Source organism: Mustela putorius, unplaced genomic scaffold (genome assembly GCF_011764305.1).
Source record: "Mustela putorius furo isolate JIRA1106 unplaced genomic scaffold, ASM1176430v1.1 tig00000242_pilon_pilon_pilon, whole genome shotgun sequence".
Classification (NCBI taxonomy): domain Eukaryota; kingdom Metazoa; phylum Chordata; class Mammalia; order Carnivora; family Mustelidae; genus Mustela; species Mustela putorius.
In genome coordinates, this window is record NW_025421325.1 from 11,807,000 (window position 1) to 11,832,063 (window position 25,064).

General features: G+C 35.4%; 1 protein-coding gene across 6 annotated transcripts in view; it reads left to right on the forward strand.

The window, feature by feature from the left end:
- Positions 1–25,064, forward strand: part of TTC29 (tetratricopeptide repeat domain 29) — a 233,524-nt gene that overhangs the window by 140,374 nt on the left and 68,086 nt on the right. For all 6 annotated transcript variants that reach the window (XM_004758024.3, XM_004758023.3, XM_004758026.3 and 3 more), the window contains 2 exons: positions 6,821–6,944; positions 15,813–16,041. In XM_004758024.3, coding sequence (XP_004758081.1) covers positions 6,821–6,944; positions 15,813–16,041 — 353 coding nt within the window. The remainder of the gene's footprint in view (positions 1–6,820; positions 6,945–15,812; positions 16,042–25,064) is intronic.

Here is a 25,064-nt window from a genome sequence, read left to right on the forward strand (position 1 = left end):
TCTGCTTGAAAGATTCTCTCCTTCTGCTCTTCCCCCATTCACTTGTTCTCTCTCTCAAAAAAAAAAAAAAAAAAATTTAAAGAAAAAAAGGAAAAAATCCCATCTATAATGACATCAAAAAGAATAAAATATCTAGGATTAGATTTAACCAAGGAGGTAGAAAGGCTTGTACACTGAAAAATATAAGACATTAATGAAATAAACACAAATCAATGGAAAGATAACTCTGTGTTCATGGATTGGAAGAATTAATATTGTTAAAATGTCCATACTTCCCAATGCAGTCTACATGTTTACTGCAATCCCTATCAAAATCTGATTTTCCCACAGAACTAGAACAATCGTAAAATGTATATGGAACCACAAAAGACCTTGAATAGTCAAAGCAATCTTGAGAAAGAAAAACAAAGCTGGAGTCATCATGTTCCCTAATTTCAAATTGTATTGTAAATCTGTAATAATCAGTGGACCTGGGGTGGTTCAGTTGGTTAAATTTCTGCCTTCAGCTCAGGTCATGATCCCATGATCCTGGGATTGAGCCCTTTATAGAGCCCTGCATCAAGCTTCCTGCTCATTGGGGAGCCTGCTTCTCCCTCTCTTTCCACTGTGCTCTCTTTCTCTCATTATCTCTGCCACTATCTCTGTTTCTCTCAAATAAATAAATAAAATCTTTCCATCAATCAATATATAATAATCAAAATAGTATGGGGGTGCTTGGGTGGCTCAGTTGGTTGGGCATCTGCCTTGGCTCAGGTCATGATCTCAGGGTCCTGGGATCAAGCCCCACACCAGACTCCCTGCTCATTCCCTCCCCGCTGCTTGTGCTCACTCTCTCACTCTCTGTTTGTCTCAAATAAGTAAAATCTTTTAAAAAATAAACAAAAATAGGGAGTCTTAGTGGCTCAGTTGGTTGGGTGTCTGCCTTTGGCTCAGGTCATGATCCTAGGGTCCTGGGATCAAGCCCTGCATTGGGCTCTCAGCTCGGCAGGGAACCTGCTTTTCCCTCTCCCTCTATCTATGTTATGCCTACTTCTCTTTCTGTGTCAAATAAATAAATAAAATCTTTAAAACAAAAATAAACACACAAAAACAGTACAGTATTGGCATAAAAATAGACACATAGATCAATGGAACAGAATAGAGAGTCCAGAAATAAACCCACACATATATATATGGTCAATTTATGTACAAAAAAAGAGCCAAGAATATACAATGGGAAAGGGATAGCTAGTTTAATAAATGGTTAGGTGAACTGGACAGCTACATGCGAAAGAATGAAGCTATACTATTATTTTACACCATGCAGAAAAAACTAACTCAAAATGGATTATAGACAAATGTAAAACCTGAAATCATAAAACTCTGAGAAGGTAGGCCCTAAGCTCTTTGATGTATGTCTTGGTGATTATTTTTTTTCTGGATCTAATTCCAAAAACAAAGGCATAAAAGCAGAAATAATTAAGGGGGACTACATCAAAATAAAGTTTCTTCTGTACAGCAAAATAAATTATCCACAAAACATACAGGCAACCTACTGAAATAGAATATTTACACATCATATATCTGATAAGGAGTTAATATCCAAAATAAACAACACACATAATGCAATAGCAATAAATAAATAAGCAAACCAAACAATCTAATTAAAAAGTGGGCAGAGGATCTGAACAGTCATTTTTCCAAAGAAGACATATACATGGCCAATAGGCCATCTCAATATCACTAATCATCAGAGAAATGCAAATCAAAACTTGAATGAGGTATCACCTCTCACCTACTCAAATGGCTGTTATCATAAAGACAAGAAACAAATGTTGGTAAGGGCATGGAGAGGGGAACTCTCATGCACTGATAGTGGGAATATAAATTGGTGTAGCCACTGTGGAAAACAGTATGGAGTTTCCTCAAAAAATTGAAAGTAGAACTATATAATCCAGCAATTCTACTTCTAGATATTTATCTGAAGAAAATGTAAACACTAACATGAAAATGTATGTGCACCCTGTGTTTACTGCAGCATTGTTTATAGTAGCCAAGATATGGAAATAACCTGTTTCCATCAATAGGAAGAATGAGCAAGATATAGTGCATGTATGTGCGTGTACACACACACACACACACACACACACACACAATGGAACTGTACTCAGCCATAAAAAAAAAAAGAATAAAACTTTGCCATTTGGGACAACATGGTGAACTTTAACAGTATTAAGCTAAGTGAAATAAGTCTGGCAGAGAAAGATAAATACTTAAGCAGACACTTTTACGCAAAATCTGAAAAAAACTGTACAAACAAAACAAAATGAAACTGATGTATATGAACAGATTGGCAGTTGCCAGGGAAAAGGGGTGTTAGGGGTTGAGTGTAAGGGATGAACAGGGTCGGGTGGTACAGACTTCCAGTTGTGAAGTGAATAGATCATGGGGATGTGATGTGCAGCAGAGCAACTCCAATTGAGGTGTTGAGCATACTTGAAGGCTGCTAAGGGAGAATGGATCTCGAAGGTGTTCATCAAAAGAAAAAAAAATTGTATCTTTCTTATGGAGACAGATGGTGACTAGACTTATGGTGGTGATTATTTCACAGTGGAGACAAGTATTGAATCATCACACTGTACGCCCAAAACTAATATAATATTGGATGACAATGATACCCAAGAATAATTAAGAATAGAAATAACAAGGCAGGTGGACCTTATTTCCAAGTTGAATATAAGTTCTAATCTTAGATAAATCTTCACCTTGGTTGTACACATAATTTCCTAGTAACACTAGTTAATTTTGTAGAACAGCCAAATAATTTTTAATTTACCCACTAGTGATTATGACATACTCAGCCCATTAGTGGGATTATTTTATGAATATTCTATACTTATTAAAATATTTTTGCATACATTTATTCCATATACTGACCATTTTTGATGTAAAAAAAGGTCTTAAACTCTTGCCACTGAGAAAGGGAAACCCTCTTACCACTGTTGGTGGGAATGCAAGCTGGTATAGCCACTCTGGAAAACAGTATGGAGGTTCTTCAAGAAGTTACCCTCGGACTCAGTAGAGTTACCCTAGGACCCAGTAATTGCACTACTAGGTATTTATCCCAAAGGTACAAATGTATTGGTCTGAAGGGACACCTGCACCCCAGTGTTTATAGCAGCAAAGTCCACAATAGCCAAATAGTGGGAAAAGCCAAGATTCCATCCTCAGATGAATGGATGAGGAAGGTGTAGTATATATATATATATATATATATATTACTACAGCCACCAGAAAGGATGACTACTTACCATTTACATTGATGTGGATGGAACTGGAGGGTATTATGCTGGGTGAAATAAGTTAGTCAGAGAAAGACAACTATCATGTGGTTTCATTCATATGTGGAATATAAGAAACAGCCCAGAGGATCATGAGAGAAGGAGAAAAACCACTAGAGATTCTTAACTATAGGAAACAAATGGAGAATTACTGGAGTGGGGGTGGGTAGGGGAATGGGTAATTGGGCAATGGGCATTAAGGAGGGCAATGAAGTGATGATGATCACCGGGTGTTATATGCAACTGATGCATTATTGAACTCTACATCTGAAACTAATGATGCACTCTATGTTGGCTAACTGAATTTAAATAAAAATAAATTCTTGCTACTGAAAATCAAATATTACTATTTATATTACTTTTTCGAGAAGTGCTTTCTCAACTGTTTATTGCATGTGATAATAATATAGTTCATCACTCACCTATTATAGACATTTGGCAAAAAAAATATTCTATTGAGCTCTATTTGCTCAGAAATTTTAGGTGAATATTAAATTTTGCCATTTTCACTGCAGCCAAGTAAAGGAATGCCATTTTGCAAGTAAATTTTTAAGGTTAGAAATGTTGATATTTTGATGCCCACTATATAAACAATGCTGTTGAATAACAGTAACAATGCTGATTGCTTTATGATTATATACATATGACATAAACACAAGGACAAAAATTTAGATGTTTTTGTTTTTGCATAAAACTAAATAAAATGGATAAATACAGGTAGAGATTTACTATAACTATTAAGTAATTAGACCAGTTTTAGAGTTGTTTGTGCTCATAATGTTCTAGTTACATATCATGTATATATAAATTCAATGTGAATTTTAAACTTCCCAGAAAATTTTAATCAAAAATTTACTAGCTTATGAACTACCTATTATACTGAAGAAGTCCACTATACTGAAAAAGTAACTTTATTTTTAGATTTCACTGAATCTAAGAGTATTTCTACTGGACAATGTACCTTACATACTACCTCCCCAAAATTCTAACTAAACTATAACATAATAACTTTTATTGCTTAGAATTTTGTTTTTCTACTTAATAAAAGAGCTATTTTAGGCTCATTTACACACATATTTTCATTACTCTTAAGCATTCACATAAAAAAATACAAACCGATTATACACCTCAAACATATTTGCATTCCAAGTCCAATTCTTCTGAATCACTTTTAAATCAGAATTATCAGTATTTTTCCCCCAAACTTTTTTTGTGTTGTTACCAAGAACATTGATACTACAGTCTTTCTTAAAATAGTGCTCCAGTATCATCTCCAGTATTTTTTTCCAAGTCATGGACATTCAGCTTACCCATTTTGAAGTTGGCATTTTCTTAACTTCCAGAAGATTTCAGAAAGGTTTTTAGAAAACAACCAGTCCTCCTATCCCTTTCTGAAATTATCTTTAAATAGTTGTTAACAGAAGTATCAAGGCATTGCAACTGTTGCTTCATGTCCAGGACTATAAACCTAACCCAATTCTACAGCAAAAACTATGACCTGACTGTTCCCCACCTGACAATGATTATAAGATGCCTACCTGTTGTAAGTCATCCTGATTTCAGAAATATTAAAACATGGGAAAGGTTTGTAGCAAAGCTTCTGTATATGCCACATTTGTTACCCTATATCCGGAGCTCCTCTGAGTAAGTCCTTGCAGTTTAAAGTGAGAAATGCCCATGTGAGGAGCAGCTCAATTGCAAAATGACCTCTGCATTTCAGAATTTCACCCTGGGAATTACTGAGTCATGGCATAGGTATTCACTGGGAACTGCTGGCCTCTGAAAACAAAGGGAAATTCTAGGGTTTCAGAGACATGGAGAAATAAGAGTATCTCCTTTATCACAGTTTGTCACATTAATACAAATTTTCAGTGGTTCTGGTATGATTTAACAATAGAATTTCATATAATCTTACATTCACCATTCTGTTAGGAATTGGGAAAAAAAAATAAAATCCAGAGAGTCAGCAGGTGTACTGAATTTTGTTTATGGCATGTCCCTGAATCAGCAGTCAGATATTCCTTGAGCTGGACTTTGGTTTCAGCCTCCTGTACAAAATCAGTCACGGTATTATTATACCTTAAATATAGCTGTTTTCAAAATTACTGTCTCTTTGGTTGCACAAATATTTTTTCTTGGTTCTTAATCTCATTTGCCCTTATGAGAGTGTGCCTCTCTCTGTGGGTCCCTAAGCATTCTTCACATAGGACATCACTACAACTGATGTCTCCTTAGACTTGCTTTCAAATTTCAAATAATTATGTCCTTTGGAGAGATTTTTAGAGTCTTTTCACTCCCTCCTCCCCTTTCTGTTTAGCTCTTGCTCTTATAAAACTAAGATTTGTATATACTTGAAGTGGCATTCAGATCATGAAAAACTGATGAGTATTTGGGACTCAGATTTATAAAATGACAGCAGAATTCAAATGAATTCAAATGAATATAATTTATTGAAATCTTTAAAATGATGCTCTCCTTGCCTCTATGAATATTGGGATACTGATGGCCCTTCTTTTCACTGCATCTGTATCTTTGGGGTAAATACCCAGTAGTGCAAGTGCAGGGTCATACGGTAGCTCTAGAACAATCATCATCGTATTTGTGCCTCCTCACAAAAGACTGTCTTCATTTGCAAAGTGTGGAAAAGCCTTTTCAGAGGTTTTAAAAATGACAGCTTCATTGAGATAGAATTCATATACCATATATTCACCATTTTGAAGTCTACAATTCAGTAGTTTTTAGTTATATTCAGAGTGGTACCACCATCACCACAATATAAGTCGAATCATATTTGTCACTCCAAAAAGAAACCCCATACTTCTTAGCAGCTGTTCTTCATTCACTGTTCTCTCCAGCCTTTGGTAACCACTATACTTTCTGTTTCTATGGATCTGCATATTCTGGACACTTTATGTGAATGGAATCATAACATATGTGTTTTTTTGTGACTGGCTTCTTTCATTTAACATGTTTTGAAGGTTTATCCATATTGTGGCATGTATCACTAAACGTCATTCTGTTTTAGCAGAATAATGTTCCATTGTATGGATAGACCACATTGTGCTCATTCTTTCATTTGATCAACATTGGATTTGTTTCCACTTTTTGGCTGCTATAAATACTGTTGCTGTGAACATTTGTGTGCAAGTTTTGTATGGACATAATATTTTTATTTCTCTTGGAGATATATATATAGGAGTGGAATTGCTGGGTCATATGGTAACTGTATATCAGAAATTTTGAGGATCTGACAAGTTGTTTTCCAAAGCATGTGCACCATTTTACAATCCCACCAGCCATACAAGAGGGTCTGAAGGTTTAAGTTTAACTCAATGTATGCTCCAACAAAGAAAAGCCACCTGTTTTTTAAAATTTTCCTTTCACATTTCATTATCCTGAACCATTTTACACTTTCTAAAACAAAGACACAAAATCTCTCCTCTTTATGGTGACATTAAATGAGATGATACTCCAATAATTTCTCATTTTATTTTTTCCAGCCAAGGAGAGATGATAGAAGCAATTAAATACTTGAAAAAAGTTGTGAAAATTGCAGGAAACAATTTCCAAAGACTAGATGTTGTGAAAGCAAGTACAATGCTTGGGGATATCTACAATGAAAAAGTGAGTATATGCGTTTCATTCTTGTAGGGAGAAATTCTCAGAGTTTTAACATTCTATTCCCATCTGACTCTCACCTTCCCATGATATGTTATGCAGAATGACCCCAGGACCGCCGGGTTTGGTTAATGCACAGGGTAGTTACTTCCCCTTTTACCAGGACCTGAGTGCCATCTTGGGCACAGTCACCACAAGCTGCTAAAATTAATTCATGTCTTCACAGCCAGTGAAGATTCTAAGTGGTTTTGGATTTGAAGAGCGATTAAAACATTTCAATTCAAAGACTATCATTATAATGGTTGGCTCTTATCTGCTGACACTAGCATTCATCCCCCTTGCTTCAAATTCTCGTTTTATTAATTCAGCAGTGATGGGCCTGCTAGGTTCTTCAGGAGAAGGAAGGACAATCCCAAGAGTAATTCTGAAGGAAATATGGAATTCTAACATCAGACTGGTTATGTAAAAGAAAAGAGAAAGAAGAGAAGGTCTAAAGTAAAAGCATCTCTTATTCAAGAGACCATTACTAGTGAAATGAATTGGTCATAACACATTGACCTTTTGATTGATTTTTCCTGAGTTTAGCTCTTATTACCCAGATGGTTCTTTAACAAACAGTATAAAAGAGGCTTTTTTTCTCTAGTTATAATTGCTGTTTTGATAATGGTAGGATCTATCATTTTTGAGGGCAGTTTCATTCTTAAACTGTTTCTATACCTTATCTTAGTCTTTAATGAGATGTTGTATACGTATTGATTAAAGGTACTAATTCTGAGACTAGACTCAGGTTTAGTAGGTGAAAAGCCTACTTTTTTCACTTGTAATAAGATCTGTAGCCTGGACAACTTACCTTCTAGGTGCCTCAATTTTCTCCCCTTATAAGGTTGTAGTGAGTATTGAGTTAATGAATGTAGAGCAGTTAGAGAAGCAAGTCCCAGCTAGATAAGCCGTTATTATTTGGCACACCTTTATGGGGTATCATACAATCCCCCTTTTCCCTGAGGCTCAGAGGGTTTAAGTAACCTATCCCAGGCCTCTACATTTCTAGGTGGCAGTGGTATTCAAACCCATGCTCTTAATCACTACAGTCTTTTATTTGGCAGATAATTGACTTTTTGATGATTTCAGAATTATTTAGTCTTTTTAAAATTTTTATTTTATTTTTTTCAGTGTTCCAGAATTCATTGTTTAGGCACCACGCCCAGTGCTCCATGTAATACGTGCCTCCATAATACCCATCACCGGGCTAACCACACCCCCACACCCCTACCCTCCAAACACCTCAGTTTGTTTCTCAGAGTCCACAGTCTCTCATGGTTCGTCTCCCCCTCCAATTTCCCCCAACTCACTTCCCCTCTCCTCCCAGTGTCCTCTGTGTTATTCGTTATGCTCCACAAATATGTGAACCCATATGATAACAGACTCTCTCTGCCTGACTTATTTCACTCAGCATAGGCTTCCTCCCCCCCCCCAAAGGAAACTGTTTTAAATTAATCTGAATGAATGAAACTACCATAGATCCTGCTATGGGAAACGTGCTTTTAAACAGGGTATCTGATTTCTTATTACACCTCCTCTCTCACTTTCTCTGGCTCATGTGCTTCCTCTCTGCTATTACCCAGGATCATTAAACCCCCTTTTGCTCTTGACTGTCACTCTCCTCCTTCTCTCCTCCCCTGTCGTTCTGGTCTTCTGATCTCGGTGTTCCTCTCCCTATGTTCCTGCCCACTTTGTTTCCCCTCTTTCTTTGTGCCTCCCGCACCTGTCACCCCAGGTCCCTCTCTCCACAGTGAGCCCCTTCTGCTGCCCCATCTCTATGGTACAACTCTACTCCGGTGACTCCCTGGATCTTGTTTACGCTCTTGTTTTCCTTTTTGGGATGCCATGCTGAAACACAGACAAGGCTCGTGGTCTTGTGAGACTGGCAGTCTAAGGGGGAGCTTATCCTGTAGTAGCAGAATTGGCACTCCTAGGTTATACATATTCTTACTTTTTAAAAGGATTGTTCTTCAAAACAGAAGTGCCAAAAACACAAATTGCCTTACCCTCCACCAAACAATGCCCAGAACTCCGTGTGTTAGTGTACCACAAACATTAAGTATCAGCGTATATTCTCCTAGTTACAGAAAGCATAAGGAAAAAAAAAAGGATAATCCCTTCTGAGGGGTCATTTTTATATTTGCATTTTTTAAGAGTTTGTATCCCATCAGTCTGTTTTTTATTCTTTGGCTCTTAAGTCTTAAAGAAGAGTCTGATATTTTAAAGGCTGGAGACATGAATACTATCCAAAGGCTATGACAATTACCAAAAGTTAATTTTTTACTAGTATGTCCCAATTCTAATATAAGATTTGGAGAATTTCAGGTATTCATGCTATCTTCAAATATACTTGCCTTCAAATATACAAATTCATTCATACATCTTAGTGACTATATTTTAATGTAATAAATGGTCACGGATAAATAGGGTAGTGATTTTTAATAGTTTTGCTTTGTTTTGTTTTCTGTTTTTGTTTTTGGTTTGTTTTTGGTTTTTCTTTGAGAGAGAGTATGACAGGGAAAGGGGCAGAAGGAAAAAGAGAGAGAGAATCTCAAGCAGGCTCCACGCCCAGTAAAAAGCTTGATGCAGGGCTTAGTCTAACGATCCTGAGATCATGACCTGAGCCAAAGTCAAGAGTCAGATGCTTAATTGACTGAACCACCCAGGTGCCCCTTAAGTATACAATACTATAACAATTTTATGACATTACAGACTTCAAAACAAAACTCAGTTTATTATTAAAAGTGCTAATGTTGCATTCAGTTTTTGTGCATTACTGTGATTCTTTGTGAGTACTTCCTCAAGTCAAAAGTCCACCGATTACTTCTCAGGCTGACTGAGTTGTTAAATCATTCCCAAGAGTATGATTTGAAAACATATGACAAAGTGAGTTTATTAGAATCTAATGTAGTTATTTTTCCTTCTTATTCTTTTGAAACAGGGAGATAGCTCTGATGACATCCTGAATTTCCTTCTAGTTCTACAAAGTCATTTCCTAGGAAAATATTGACAAGGAATTATTTCATGTCTCTTATTTCAGCTGCTTATGGATATGTCCTAATGATATTAGATCCCTTTATTCAAGTTATACACCTGAACAATCTTATAAGCTGTTTGCATCACATCCTATCTATTATGCTTTTTCATGAAGGAAACTTGCAGGACAAAGAGGAGCCTCACTAATTTTTGCCCCCTTCCCCTTGAATCTGCACTCAGCTACTTATTAACTGTGACCTTGGGCACATGAATTCTTTGATCCTCAGTTTCTTCATGTTTCAAGCATCAATAACAAGATACCATGAAAAACTATATAAGGATTAGGAATTTATAAATATGTATGTGGTGCCTAGTCGAATGCCTGGCATATGTTGGGTATTCAAAAGCACTTAGCCTCTTAGCACACTCAAGCTCACTCCCTGCAACTTCAGACTCCTATCCCACCGCCTGCCCAACATCTTCACTTAGACTTCAAATATAACCTGTTAGAAATGGACTCATCATTTTCCCTTAAATCCTATTCCCCTATTAACTTCATGTTCAACTATGATAGACTATGACCCAGGTATTTTCTAGGCAAACCTCTCAATCTATGAGCTCCCCCTATCTGACCTCATCTAGGCCCATGGCCTTAGATATGCTGAAGACTTCCAAATTTGTATCTCCAGTTCTGATCTCTCCTTGGGACTCCATGCTTGTAAATCTAGCTTTAGACATCTTAAATTTAACAGGATTCCTTCCTCCCAATCTTCTCCATCTGAATAAATGACGTCATAATCCATTAGTCCAGCTGCTCAAACCAAAAATCTGGGTATTCTTTGATTCTTTTCTCCTTCCTGCTCCATATCTAATCCAGAAGTAAACCCTGACCTTTATGCCACCAAACCATATCAAAGATGCGCCTCCTTCTCTGTATCTGCTACGATCATCCCATCAGTTTGTGACAATGTTTTCTCACCTGCCCTACTGCAGGAAGTTCAAGCCCATTCCCCATTTCTTACCCATATAATCCAGTCTCCACACAGATGCCCAAGTAGTTCTTTTAAATGTAAATCAAATTGTGTTATTTCTGTACTTAATGCATTTCCATTACTTCCCATTCTTCTGGGAACCTGAAATAGTCTAAGTGAGATGTACACCAACTCACCCCATCTCTGACTTTATTTCTTCCCACTCTTCTTATCGACACCACCACAGCCAAATGGACTTTTGAAGTTCCTCAAATATGTGGAGCTTGTTGCTGCCTTAGGACATTTGCCCTAGCTGGAATACCCTATATGGAATGCTTTCCAATCTGAGCTTCATATCCCTGAATTATTGTCATCATATCTCAGTTAGATGCCACACCTTCAGAGAGGCCTTCCCTTGGCAACTGACTAAAAGTAGCCACATGGGGGAAGGTAGTTCAAAGGTACAAACTTCCAGTTCTAAAAAAAGCAAGTCTTGGGAATGTAATGTACAGCATGGTAATTACAGTTAATAATACTGTATTGTACGTTTGAAATTTGCCAAGAGTAGCTCTTAAAAGTTCTTATCACAAAAAAATTCATAACTATGTGAGGTGATGTTAACTAAACTTACTGTGGTAATCTTTTAGTAATATATACAAACATTAATCATAATGTTCTATACCCAAAACTAATATAATGTCATATATCATCAATACATTATATATTATATATGACAATATAATTGTCACATAATGTCAATTAGACCTCAGTTTTAAAAAGCATATGAAGGTGCTTTGGAAAGGTGGTTATATTTTGTAATATAAGATGGCATTATTGTTATTCATAAGGAAAACTGTTTAATCACAGCTACCATTTCTGTAATTTGAGTGCTCGAACACATTTTCTAATCTAAAATGATGAAATCTAATCCACTATATTCTGTGGGGCTTTATAGGCATTTGAGAGAAAAGCCAAAAAATTCAATCAATAAAAGTATCTGTTTTGTTGAAAAAATAAAACTTCTTCTTCACTTAACCAAAATATCTGAAATCTCCATATTCCCTGTTTCTGTTCATTGAAGTCCTGAAAGCTACATGCCAAAATAAAAATTATATGAAGAAGAAAAAAAGTAGCCACTGGGTACTCTTTAACATTACATTAATACTTCGCATAGCACTCATCTCCTAGTTTTCTTGTTTATATCTTCTTAGTGTTGTTTAATTTGGCTAGAATAGCTTAATGAGAATAGGGCCCATATCTACCTTGGTTATTATTTTGTTCCAGATCCTAAATGAGAAGTTGGCACAGAGGTGGTGAACTTAAATATGTGAATCAATCATATTTTTTTTTATTTTGAATCAATAAATTTGTAACCAGTTTTCTACCTCAGGAGAGTAAGAATCTCTCACTTTAGGAATTCCAAACTTCTATTTCATTTTCGTACAATGATTCTGAAAACTTGTACTGAATCTTTAAAAGCAAATCTAATACTCCTGGTACTGGTCAGTCTTCCTCATCATCTCTTTTGTTGCTTAATATTATTCATGCAATGTATTCTAATTGTATTCCTTATAATCACTTCTAAGAAATAATGTTATTATAAGACCACAACTATAAGACTGTATTTGGAAAAAAATATTAGAATGAACTGTTTTCTCTAGTTATTATAGTGTTGTTATAATTAACATTAGCACATCTTTAAGAGATCATTTATTCTAATTAGTTTACCTTTTACTATGTAATCATAGAAGATGGGCTACCCATTCCACCTTCCTGATGTGATCTCTTGATGAAAATATAGAATTAATATAAAGTAGCGAAATGAAAATGCTTTAGGGAAAAAAATGTAGATACAGACTCCTTGTCAGGCTCCCACTCAGCAATGAGTCTCTTTCTCCGTCTCCCTCTGTCCCTTTCCCCTGCTCATTCTCAATTCTCTCTCTCAAAGAAATAAATAAAATCTTAAAAGAAAAAATACACACACAAATAAAAAAGTAATAATTCCAGACTAAAATAGTAAAAGCAATGTGTAAAAAATGGCTTTTTCTTAGTACTAGGAAATGTACTTTTATTTTTGAGCTTGCTCATTGAATAGAGTGACAGACACACTGAGAAGTTTCTGGTAAGAATCAGAAAAATGCATGAAAATTCTATATTATAGTGTAATAATGCAAGCTTTGTTTTAAGGTCTACGATGTCATCAAGATCCTGTCCTGTAATTGTCCCTTAAATGCTTACCAGTGATATTTATAACACTAAGCAAAGTTCTCTTTTCTAGTAAGAGGCAATCCTGAAGTGATTAATTCACTTATATTCTCAATTACTTATATATTCTCAAATTCATATTTAAGAATACCAAGATTAATTATTAGAATCTTCTGAATTTTATAATAGGACAGGGATTAACTGATAGCAGAATCGAACTATAGAACATTGGACAGAACCTTTGGAGAAGAGATTAAATTTAGATATTAAGCTCTTTAAGAATTAAAAATCTAAAAATACAATACACAGTAATGAAATCTCATTCCAAAATGGTATGTATAAAACTCCTTGCATCTTAGAAGAATTAATGTATTTCCTTAATAGTGTTTTAAACTAGAGAAATTTAGGTTGATTCCAGTTTTATGGTAGTTGTCTCTGTGTCTAACAATTTAATACTAAGCTCAATTTGCAGGAAGAATAATTATATGTAATTATAATTAAATAGTTATGAATAATTATAATGCTCCTATTTAAGGGGGGAAAAACACTTCTTAGAGAGGATCTAATATAAAATTTAGGCATAGTAAATTCTGTTAACTGCTAAATCCCCACTGCTTGTCATGGAGCTTCGTACATAGTAGTTGCCTGATAAATGAGTAAGTTCATTTTAACATAATAATATATAAAGTAATTCTTGAAATTTAAATGTATGTCCATTTATTTATGGCCCCTAATTTCCTAATTAAGACTTTCATCTAAGACAAAATAGTTTAAGAATATAATAAGCTCAGAATAATATAATAATATATTATATATAATATATATAGAATAATAATAAAATATAAGCTCAGAAATATAATTCGAACAATAGTTCTAATTATATAGAAATATATTCTAATTATATAGAAATAATTATTTATACTTCTCTGTTTTTAAAAATAGAAATGTGAGGTCTAATCACATATGTTCATTTATTTTGTCCTATATCTTTGATGTTTAGCAGAACAATCCAAAATATTAACTAGTTTTATTTCCATCTTCAATATTTGCATTGTTCCTCAATTATATAATATACTTACCATAAAAATGTCTTTGATACATTTTATTTTTTCTAATTAACTAACCATGTCCTCATATAAGTTCTATGCTTTACATTTTGAAATAAAAGAAAGAATTGTCATCTCAACAAACAAAAATTATTATTGATAAAATATAGAGCAATTGTTTGTGTTTAAATTAGTAAGTTTAATTGGAATGAACCATTTGAGTAAAGAGTTCACTAAACCATCCTGAGGGTCTATAACGTAGTATTAAACTGCTTATGTATGTAACATAACTGTCACACGAGCCCTATTTCTCCCCTCCTCATCCTCCAGCAACTTTTGTATCCAATCAGTTTGCAGTCTGAACACCATGATTATACAGAGTTGTATGGAGTTGAGTATGCATTTTGCCTGTACTGGGATATGATATAGGGTGTTTCAGTGGTGTTTTTATTACCACCTCCTTCATAAAATGTTGTGAGAAAATAATTTGAAAACTTATAATAAAACATTCTCTCATAATATTCTCTCTCTTCTCAAAAGTGTGTGCATGTGTGTTTTGTGTGTACGAGCAAGAGGGGAAGGAAGGAGAGGAGGGGAGGGGAGAGGAGGGAGGGGGAGGGGAGAGGAAAGGAGATTTACAAGTCAGTGAAGAAAGGAAACTTCGCTCCCTAGCATCTTAAAAGTGTAGGCTCAATCCTAAAAATGATATCCTCCATTGAGGAAAATGTTTTCATGAGGATCTTTAGGAAATTTGGAGGTTGGCAGAAGGGAGCGTCTTTCCTGAGGCTCAATTTCATTATTTGTAGAATAAGAATAGTATTTTCTCACAGGATGACTTATGAAAGTTAGTGACATAATATAGGAAGTACTTAGCACTGACCCTGACACTTTGAAAACTATTGTGGACAATAGCTTATAGGAGGGTAGGAGAGTATAATCAAAAAAAGCCCACAAAATCTAAAAAACAGAAAACTGGCTTGAATTTTTTCAATGAGATGTTGCAAAAAACTTAAAGAGATGAACATTTAAATGAGTTGTGCTAGGATCATTATTTTTCAGGAATCTTGATTACCTCCGATGTTCTTAGTCAAGAATGACATAAGCACATGGGGAAAACAAGAGCAATAACCAAATCAGCAGATAAATACATCAATTTTCAGTGGCGCCGTAAATCTGAAACAGATTGGCTGAAAATGATCTCTTGCTGTGACTAAAAGCAACTGGTTAAAAATGCTTTATTGGTAAATCCAGTGCTACAAGTAGGAAAAATACACCCAAATTAATGTGAATTGGACCACTCTAAAAAGACCCAGACTTTTTGCTACCATGTACCAGGTTTTACGATCTGAAAATGCTAACATATGATCATTTTTAATCCAAAAAAGCTTACGTTTCATATAGTTCAACTTGATAGATAAAGCTCTTTTAGTATCCTAGCTTCAAGATATTGTATGGTTAGTAATCACAACTTTTTAAAAGAACCTTATTCTCATAGAGTCCCTGCCTGCCATCTCTTTCTTCTAAAAGATGAATGCTGTAACTGTTGAAAGATAAGTCTGGTACATACCAAGGTGAGCAGATATGTGGAAAGATAGAATAAAAAACTAAGAAAGAAATTATTTCTCTTACATTTTTAGGGATACTACAAGAAAGCTTCACAATACTTTCAGCAAGCTTTCAACACAACAGCAGAGCTTACAAACTTGAGTCAAACGGATGAAACGAAAGTGCATTATGGAATAGCAAAAGCTCATCAGATCATGCAGAGGGTTAACAGTTGTATCGAGTCTGAAGATCTCACCAGCCTTGGCTACCTGCTGTCATGGAAGGAGAATCGAGGCAGCATTGTATGTGATCCGACTAATGGTAAGACTTCAGTTTTTGAAAATAGTTTAGTTTTTGTGTCATTCTTAATGGCTCCATCAGTGATTTTTATTTTATTGGTAATTTTAACTTTATTTATGCCTTACTACATAAATATTGGATGTGCCTTCATGCTATATTGTATCTTTGATGATAAGGAAAGCATAAAATGTGGTAATTAGTTAAACTTAACAAATCACCAACCTCATGTTCTTTTTTAAAGTTAAATATTCAACAACATGCACTGATCAGAATGTGAGAATGTGTTGTTTTTTTTTCAAGTTCAGTGTTGTACCTTGTTGACAAGAACAAGTCACAGATGTTAGTTCACAGATGCTTATCAGTATCAAATGCAATTAATATTATACTCTTACTTTGCTGATGGTAGTAAATTTTCCTATATTTGATCAATTCAAGTTAGAATATTAATTTAGAAAAATGCAATATTAATTTCTCTTAACGCCACTTCTTTTCATACATACTTTTTCTTGTGATAATTAGAGCAGTCAATTAAAAACGAATAACTAGAAGTGATGTGAATGTCACTTTCATGCGTCAACTTGACTGGCTCCAGTCCTCAGTTAAGAACTTCAGAATCCGATTTTTTAAATTTTTAACAGTACTGCCTATCATATGTGTTGCATAATTGTTGGTAAATCAAACTTTCTCAAGCAAAATATTTTAGGGATGTTTGGGATAGCACAAATGGAATCATAGGCACAATTCTGGTATGTAAAGAACCATCTCCTGCTTGGAACTCTTCCCACCCCCTGTTAGATCATTTAGAGGAAACAATAAGCTCTTTGGTTTTTATTTTCTCCATAGAAGAAATAGTAAATAACAGTAGATTGTGCACAAAGGAATCTTATTGCTTCTTCTATATTAGTAGAATTAGTAGTGTAGCATTAGTAGAATACCACTTACCACTGTCTGTCCTCTAGTTATGAAATAAGTAAAGGTCTCATTCCAAATATATGTACAGGATAAAGTCTTCAAAAACAGATGGTTTGTTGAATTTCAATGTGCTTGAGTACCCCACAAATATCTACAGGTAACTATTAACTAACCCCTTTTAGATAATATTTTGTTCACTTCAGGATGTTGTGTTATATATTTGAGAGCTTGCACTGTAGTTTTGAGTTATCTTCCCTTTACTCCCTCATCCTGTCTGCCCAGGAGAGAAAGCAGAGGAAATATGATCTATCTATCTCTTAGATTACTTCCTCTGATAAAAGATTTGGTAGAGAATAAGTTGGGCTACTCCCCTTTTTCTGATTTACTTGGATAAGCTCTAACCATCACCCTAATAATCATGAAAAAAAAACCACAAACAAACTCAAGGGGCGCCTGGGTGGCTCAGTGGGTTAAAGCCTTTGCCTTCAGCTCAGGTCATGATCTCAGGGTCCTATGATCGAGTCCTGCATCTGGCTCTCTGCTTGGCAGGGAACCTGCTTCCTCCATTCTCTCTCTCTCTCTCTCTGCGTGCCTCTCCGCCTACTCGTAATCTGTCAAATAAATAAATAAAATCTTTAAAAACAAACAAACTCAAAACTAGAGAGTCTAGTTCTTCTATTTGCTGCAATCCTGTTTGGGGCTTTTTCAAAAATCTCCCTTGTTTTTTCTTCCCTCTATAAAGCTATTTCTTTCTTTCTTTTTTCTTTTTTTTAACACTTTATTCTCATTTTTGGTGAGGGTGTTTTGTGTTTCAAAGGGCTTAGGAGTAAAACAAAACAATGCATTTCAAAACATTGTTCAGAAACAAACTGAGGGTTGTTGGAGGGGTAGAGGGGTAGGGATAGGGTGGCTGGGTGGTGGGCCTTGGGGAGGGTATGTGCTATGGTGAGTGCTGTGAATTGTGTTAGACTGATGAATCGCAGACCTGTACCCCTGGAACAAATAATACATTATATGTTAATAAAAAATATTATTCAGAGAATAAAAACTCAGCTATGCCTATGGTGGAGAAGATTAAATTCTCTGAAACGCTATAAAAGTACACCCCCTTCCTGATTCATTTGACCAAGATTAGAAATCTATGCGTGGATGAGCTATGTTATTATAAAAATGAAGACTACTCCTCCAGATTCAAATGTAAATGAGAAGTTAAGTCTTCTACTACTGGCATTTTTTTAGTGGCAGCTGTTCTATTTGGAAATAAAACCTGCAGGACATTATCAAACATACTCGCTTATATGTTTACATGGACATATTTTAGTTCAAAATACACTAAAATGTGCTTTTTAAATGCTTCAAAGGTGTTTCTTAAACTACAACACTTACTATTCTATTTTTTCTCTGCTTCAAAAACTTCACTGGATCCCTACTGCCTACAAATTCTGTACAAGTTTCATAATGTTTTTTGACCACCTCCCTTTCCCTGGCTACCCCCTCATGCCCCAGACACACGTAACGTACATTAATACCACCTTACTTCCAACTCCAGCCCCATCCAGGGAAATGTTTTCCATGGTCCTTCTGAGATGTTGAAATCCTCCCTGATCCCCATCTTACTTGACTGTTGTCTCTTCTCTCTGTTCCCACATTCATTTCTCTCCAAGCACTTTTCACTTGTCCTATTCTACGTTCTGTCATGACCATTTCTGTAATTGCCTTATCTGCCCAGTGAGAGTATGAGTGTCTTGAAAACAGATTCTGATCTTTGATGTTTCCTCCAAAGGAAATCACAATGCCTAACATCTGCTAGGTACCAAGTATATATTTCCCAAATTAAATAGAATTCAAAATGAGTATGTATGTCCTAGCCATGAACAAGTTCGCGCTAACCACTTTTTAAAACAGGATTCATAGTTCCATATCTCCTTGGAAAAACAACAACTACAAAACCACTATGATCTAATACCGTGTTTTGATTACCATGTGGTTATCACATGAATGCAAGACAACAAGTGTGATGTTGACAAAATGAAGAAATACGGAAATATTATTTGGAAATCTGAGCAGCTTTTAGGTTTTCAAATTTTGCCTTTCTTCTCTGAAGAGACATCTTTAATCTTGCCATTGAGGGGTCCCATGTATTCAGAAAAAAGCAGATCAAAGATTTGAAAGATATATTATAAAAACTATGCAGTTATCTCCACCTCTGAGACTTACATCCTCCAAACAAATCATTAGCTCACAGAGCAGGCAATATTCTTTTAAGCAGAGGAACATGACCCCCTAAGGGAATAGAGCAGTGAGAGCACTCAGGTCTCTAGATAAAATGGAACAGTGATTCACCAGCAATCATCTCTCCTCTTTGTACCTTTCAGAGGGAACACAGAAAATATAGGAACCTTCATACCATTCTAATACTCTCAGATATGGTTGTAATGATTTCACCTTCCTCCTTTTCTTTCCAATAGTAAAATAAGAGTAGATTCTCCTCCCAAATTTAGGAATTTAGAGGGAATTCAAATTTATTGCAGTTCAATAAAATTATTCAAGCCTGAAGCAACAGAAATTGGTTGGCTCTTGAAGGATTAAGGGCCTATGAATTTCTGCTGATTTCTCCAGAACATAGTTTATTTTTCCTACTAGAACAATTATGCCTCCAATCACGAATTTATTTTTTTTTTAATGGATAGCTAATTCATCTTGCCTTGTGGAGATTATAGACCCAGATGTGGAACAGTGACAGAGAAAGAAAAGCTTTTCTTGTACAACATAAGAGAACTGTTAACTTAGAAAGGTAAATACAGCCATTTCATTGCCAACGTGGTTAACCACTTCATTGATAATATCAGTAATATGGGTTTAATGCACATTCTTATTTTAGCCAAATATTAATTATATCAGAGAAATAGGATGCAAATTCTGAGTATGGAAATAGATGAATACACCAGCTAGTCAGTAAAGACACTGTTTTCTACAAAACGACATGCAGAGGTTTCCTTGAGTACCAAAATACCACTCTCATTTCATGAATCATTTCATATTCTTAAAAGAACAGTCAAGACCATGAATTTGTCTCTCAGCCCTTGGTTTCTGTGGGTTTAATGTCAAGTCCTTGGTTCGATGTTGAGCCATGTTTTCCCACCTTGTTCTTTGCTTGTATTTTTTATTCAAGAACTCAGCCCTTTTAATGAATGTGGAAAAGCCACATTCACGAGTGAGCCTCATGTTCTATTATACTTTGTTCAGCTGCTTCAATTAAATAACCCTAACAATGAGGAAAAAGTTCTGGAATTAGCCAAAAAGTCTGCAAGCAGGTTTTAGAGCATCTTGTTGTCACAGAGCAAACCTCTGTCTCTTTTTAATGTGTTCAAAAACATGACACATAAAAAGAAGATTCTGGTGAAAAATCTGACTGAATCAAGGCTCACCCTACTGGTATTTTAGATAATTGAGGGGAGAGTGTTATGTAAGAGTCCGGTGACCTAGGTTCTAATACCATATTGAGCCCTAATTAGCTTTGTGACTTTGGGCAAAGATTTCAATTCAAGTCTCTCTATCTAAAGTTCAAAACAGATCATTAATAAGATTCTCTGGGACTGATACGAGTTCCTCAGTAGGAGCATCTTCTAAATAAATATGGTATTTTGTAGTTCAATCTAGATTTTCGTGAGCATTTTATTTGTTGTTTTTCCCCCATAAATACTTGTTTCTGTGGGTTTCCACAAAAGGGAATTTTATTACGGTTATTATTATTATTACTATTTTAGTATATCAAACAGCTATAAAAATGCCAGGTCCAAATATTTGATCTTTTTGCTAGAACGTATAATAAAGGAGTTTCTAACTCTCTGCTGTCATATGCAGTTTGACCTGTCCCTGGTTGGCATTGTTGAAGTTGCTGACCTGAGTGCACTGTTCCATCTGCAGACTTTCAACCGTCCTCCTGTGTTCAACCCTGTGTCATACCTCTCCTCAGCATTTCCTCAATGCCTACCTTTTCCCCACTGTTCCTGGGGCTCATTACTACCCTTTCTTCATACATTTCTGTTTCTATCTGTCTCTGCCTTCCTCAATCTGGAACCACTCTTGTAGCCCCTTTCTGTCTTCTGAACATGAGTTAAAATCTTCTTGAACTTTTTTGAGTTTTATGGAATCATGAAATTATTGAGCTGTGTGGTACTAAAGAAATAATTTGGTCTACTTTTTTTTTTTTCCAAATGTCCTCAGGTCCACAGACATGCAGTTATATAAAAATCTGAAAGACAAAATGGACCTATAATCTAGTTTTCTAGACTTCTAGTTCAAGAATCATTTCCTTGGGTTGCACTTTTTTACAATAATACTTTATATTTAGCAGAAGTCATGTTAAACATTTAAAAAGATTAGACTTTAATTAAAATCTGGATTAAAATATTAATGGTGCAAAGAAACAAGTGGGACTCTATTTCTGTCCAAGATGAAGTCACAAGGAAAAGATTTACCCTCCTGTGTTAAACAACTAAAACAAACAAACATAACATATAAAACAAGTGTTTGCAGAGATTGGACAGCAAACAGCGCAGATCAGTGATCCTTGAGAAAGATTATGAACACTGTTAGGAAGAAATCAGTCTGATTAAGCTGATTCACACCCTTAATATTAATGACTGAAAGTGCTTGAACCTATTCAGAGCAATTAGGATTTTTTAAACCTTGGAAGATTCCCTTTTGCCAGAATTTACGGCATCTGTAATACAGGATATAACAAATCATTCAGGCAGTGTGGGGCAAAATAATTGTGGACAATGAGGCCAACACATGAACCAGTCTTCTAAAGTCTGGCAACTTGCCCTAAATTCAACTTCTCTAAGCTATTCCTGAATTTCAGAACTTTCCTTTCTTCAATATAAATCTCTACATTTTTTAAAAAGCTTATTAGAATTTTTAGATGACAGATCACTATTCCCCTTAAAGAATCTAGTGAAAGCTAAGATCTCCCTCCTCTCTTCAGAAAAACCTACAATTACTGCGTATAATTTTCAGAGAGTTCAGCAACTGTTGCTCAAGGGGGTGGTAATTACAAGGGCTTAACAGTATCTGGTTCTTTACTCTTCTGGGCACACGGAAGACTGCATTTTTCATCTCCTGGCAGCTAGGCAAGTCTCTGTGACTAGTCCCGGCCAATGGTCAAAAGTTACTTCTGGGTGTAAGCATAGGAGAGCCTGCGTGAGATCCTCCAGCGGATTCTCTCCCTGCTGCAGTGATCATAGTGGAAGCATTATTAAAAATTACAGGGCAACGAGACTGATGCAGTCAGTCTCTACATGTGGAACATTTGTCCTGGAATGCCATGCAGACCTGCTGCAGACTTCGTGCGAACACAGAATAATAATCTTTTATTGTGGTGAACCACAGAGATCTGCAGAGTTGTTTGTTAGTACAGCTTCGTTTACCCTGCCCTAACTCTGCAAGCTTCAGGATTCTCCGTGACGGCCCCTGGATAGTCTCAGTGGGAGCTCCGGGGGGAGAACTAGGATAGCCATTTCTCTGTAGGACAGTTTATAAATTGTGTGTTTGTAGGTTGTGAGTCTGCTTGTGACTTTTTTCTAAGGCAGAGATCCTTAAAATCCTTTGTGTTTTACTTCTATTTCTAGTCACAGAAAACAAGTTTGATAAGACAAATGGGAATGACACATTAAAATATATTAAAATATATTCTTTATAGATTCCATGCTGTTGTCAAAAACCTTAAGAAAGAGATGCATTTTTTCCTGCCAATCTCATTTAAATCATGCTATCATGTATATCAAGTATACTTCTGATAAATTTTAAGAAAGAGTTTAGAGAATTCAGTGGCTTCTGCAACTGGTAAAAAAATAATTCCAAAGATGAAACATGCTGAAGAAGACAAAATCTTTTTTTATGTAAGGATTTTAAGCCAAAATCCTTACATAAAAAAAGACTGCAGAGTTTGAGCCTGATTTTCAAATTTCTTCCTTACTTACAGTTCCCCTATCTTCATATATTTTCTACAACACAGGTGACATATTTGCTTCCTTAGGAATCAAAAAACTTTTTTTCAGAAAACTAATGCCTACTTCATTGAGAAATAATAATGTAGCTCTAGATCCCATGGGTTGAAAGATCTTTTTTTTTTCCTCTTTCCTTTTTTTCCCCTCTGAGAGCCTCCTTCTCTATCTGCTGCCTTGGTTCAATAAAAGAGAATTCTTGATTGCTCAAACAAAAACTATACTTCTTTTAGATTCTGCTCACAGTTCTTGGTAGCTGATGGTGTTACCAGTTTTAACTTCCCAAGGTACACTGAACTCACCACTTCCAAGAACAATGTAACTGGGTTTTTCTTATCTGGTTTTGTTTCGATTCCATCTCTAATTGCTAGTTTGAAAAGCTTACGAAAAGTTTTTTTGGTTAGTTAAACCATAGCAAAACCAGAATAAAGCCCTGATCTGTACCAGTACAAGGCTAGGGTTCGAAGTTCTGAGAGAATCCCATTGTCACCTGCTTTATGTTCCTCTCCTTCTCAGAGAGGGCTCTCACCCCTGCTTCCAGTTAGGTCTTTTTACTTGTAGTCTTGGATACCAAATACCGCACCAATTTAGGTAAATGTTCCCCTGCCATTGCTAGAATTGCAGGGCAAAAAAAATCTTCTCAGACATGTATTTAAAACTTCTTTAGTAAAGCTCTATTAGGATAATTCAGGTGATTCTTAATCCATATGATTTCTTCTGAAAAAAGTGATGTTAATATTTCAAACATGAACATATTGGAAGAACAAATTTTGTTAGCTTCTAATTTTTTCCTAAGTTTCCCTGATTTGGGGTACTGTGTGGGAGTTTTCCTAATTAATTCTCACCTTTGTTTTCTCATTATTATGAATTTTGATTTTTTTAACCACTCAATCAAAAATTATATCCATGGTCCCAGGACTCACTCTTTAAATTTCCTCTACCATCCCTATATTTTTAAATCCCAGACAAAGGAAAATTTTTTTTTATAGTCTAGGTTCTTTAGTGTAATTAATATAAAAAAATACTTTTCATGACAAATATTCTTTTAGAAACTAGAAATTATTTACAATGCCTTTTTATAATGACTGACTTGACTAACAGTGCATGGATATATATTTCACTTCTATGGGTGATGTCTGCCTCCTGGGCATGGGAACAATATGCTCCGTGTGGAAAATGTTGAGCAAAAATCTAATCAGAAGAAATGCTAGCATATTTTTTAATTTTAATGTCAGTCCATCCTGACCAGTGTCTGGACCTTCCTTAACTGAATCCTTGAAATACTGCAAACTTACCTGAACACATTTAATGTCTAAATCCTCTGACCTACTGTCACAATGAAATAAATACTAAAAGCACTGACCAATATTCACCATCTCCAAATCTTTTATCACTACGTATATTTGGATATTTTCTTCCTTTCATTTTACTCTAACCTGCAATCAAAAAACCTGAGCAAATAGATGTTCTCTCATTGTGCCCTTAAGGTAATCAAAGTTGGACTTTGTCAAACCAATAGGGAAAACTTAAGTTAGCTCATTTAAGTATGATGCCTCTAAGGGCTGCATTTATTGACTTCTAACATGGAATCAGGTACCCAAAATGAAGAAAAGACTGGTTAATATTTGCCTTTAGTGAAATAAGTCTAATTTCTCATATTAAGACTGTGTTTCCTTGTATCAGCAGTTAATTAAGTGTAATTTGCACTTTTATCAAAAGAAATTTAGTTCAACACTTTCAGGGGTCTTCTGGTATTGTTTATTAGATGAGCTCCTGAGAAGGGGTACATAGTTTTCCACAAATCTCCGCATTTTCAACCCAGAGATTAAAATAACAATGAGGGGGGAAAGCAATGGAGAAGTATGAAATAAAATGAAGTTTTAAACTCACTAGTCGGGAAGAAGATGACCATCGTAAAATTGGGAGGGTTAATAATTTTTACTGTTCAGATTTATTTGGCTAAGTTTTTACCTTCACCCACTAATAGATCTATGATAAGAAGGAAATCAGCGATATGAAAGGAAGCTATTATATCCAACCTTCAGCTGTTAATTCAAGTTAAAAAAACTAATAAACAAAAAATTCACTGTGTCAAATACAACATAAGCAAAAGAAACATTTTTT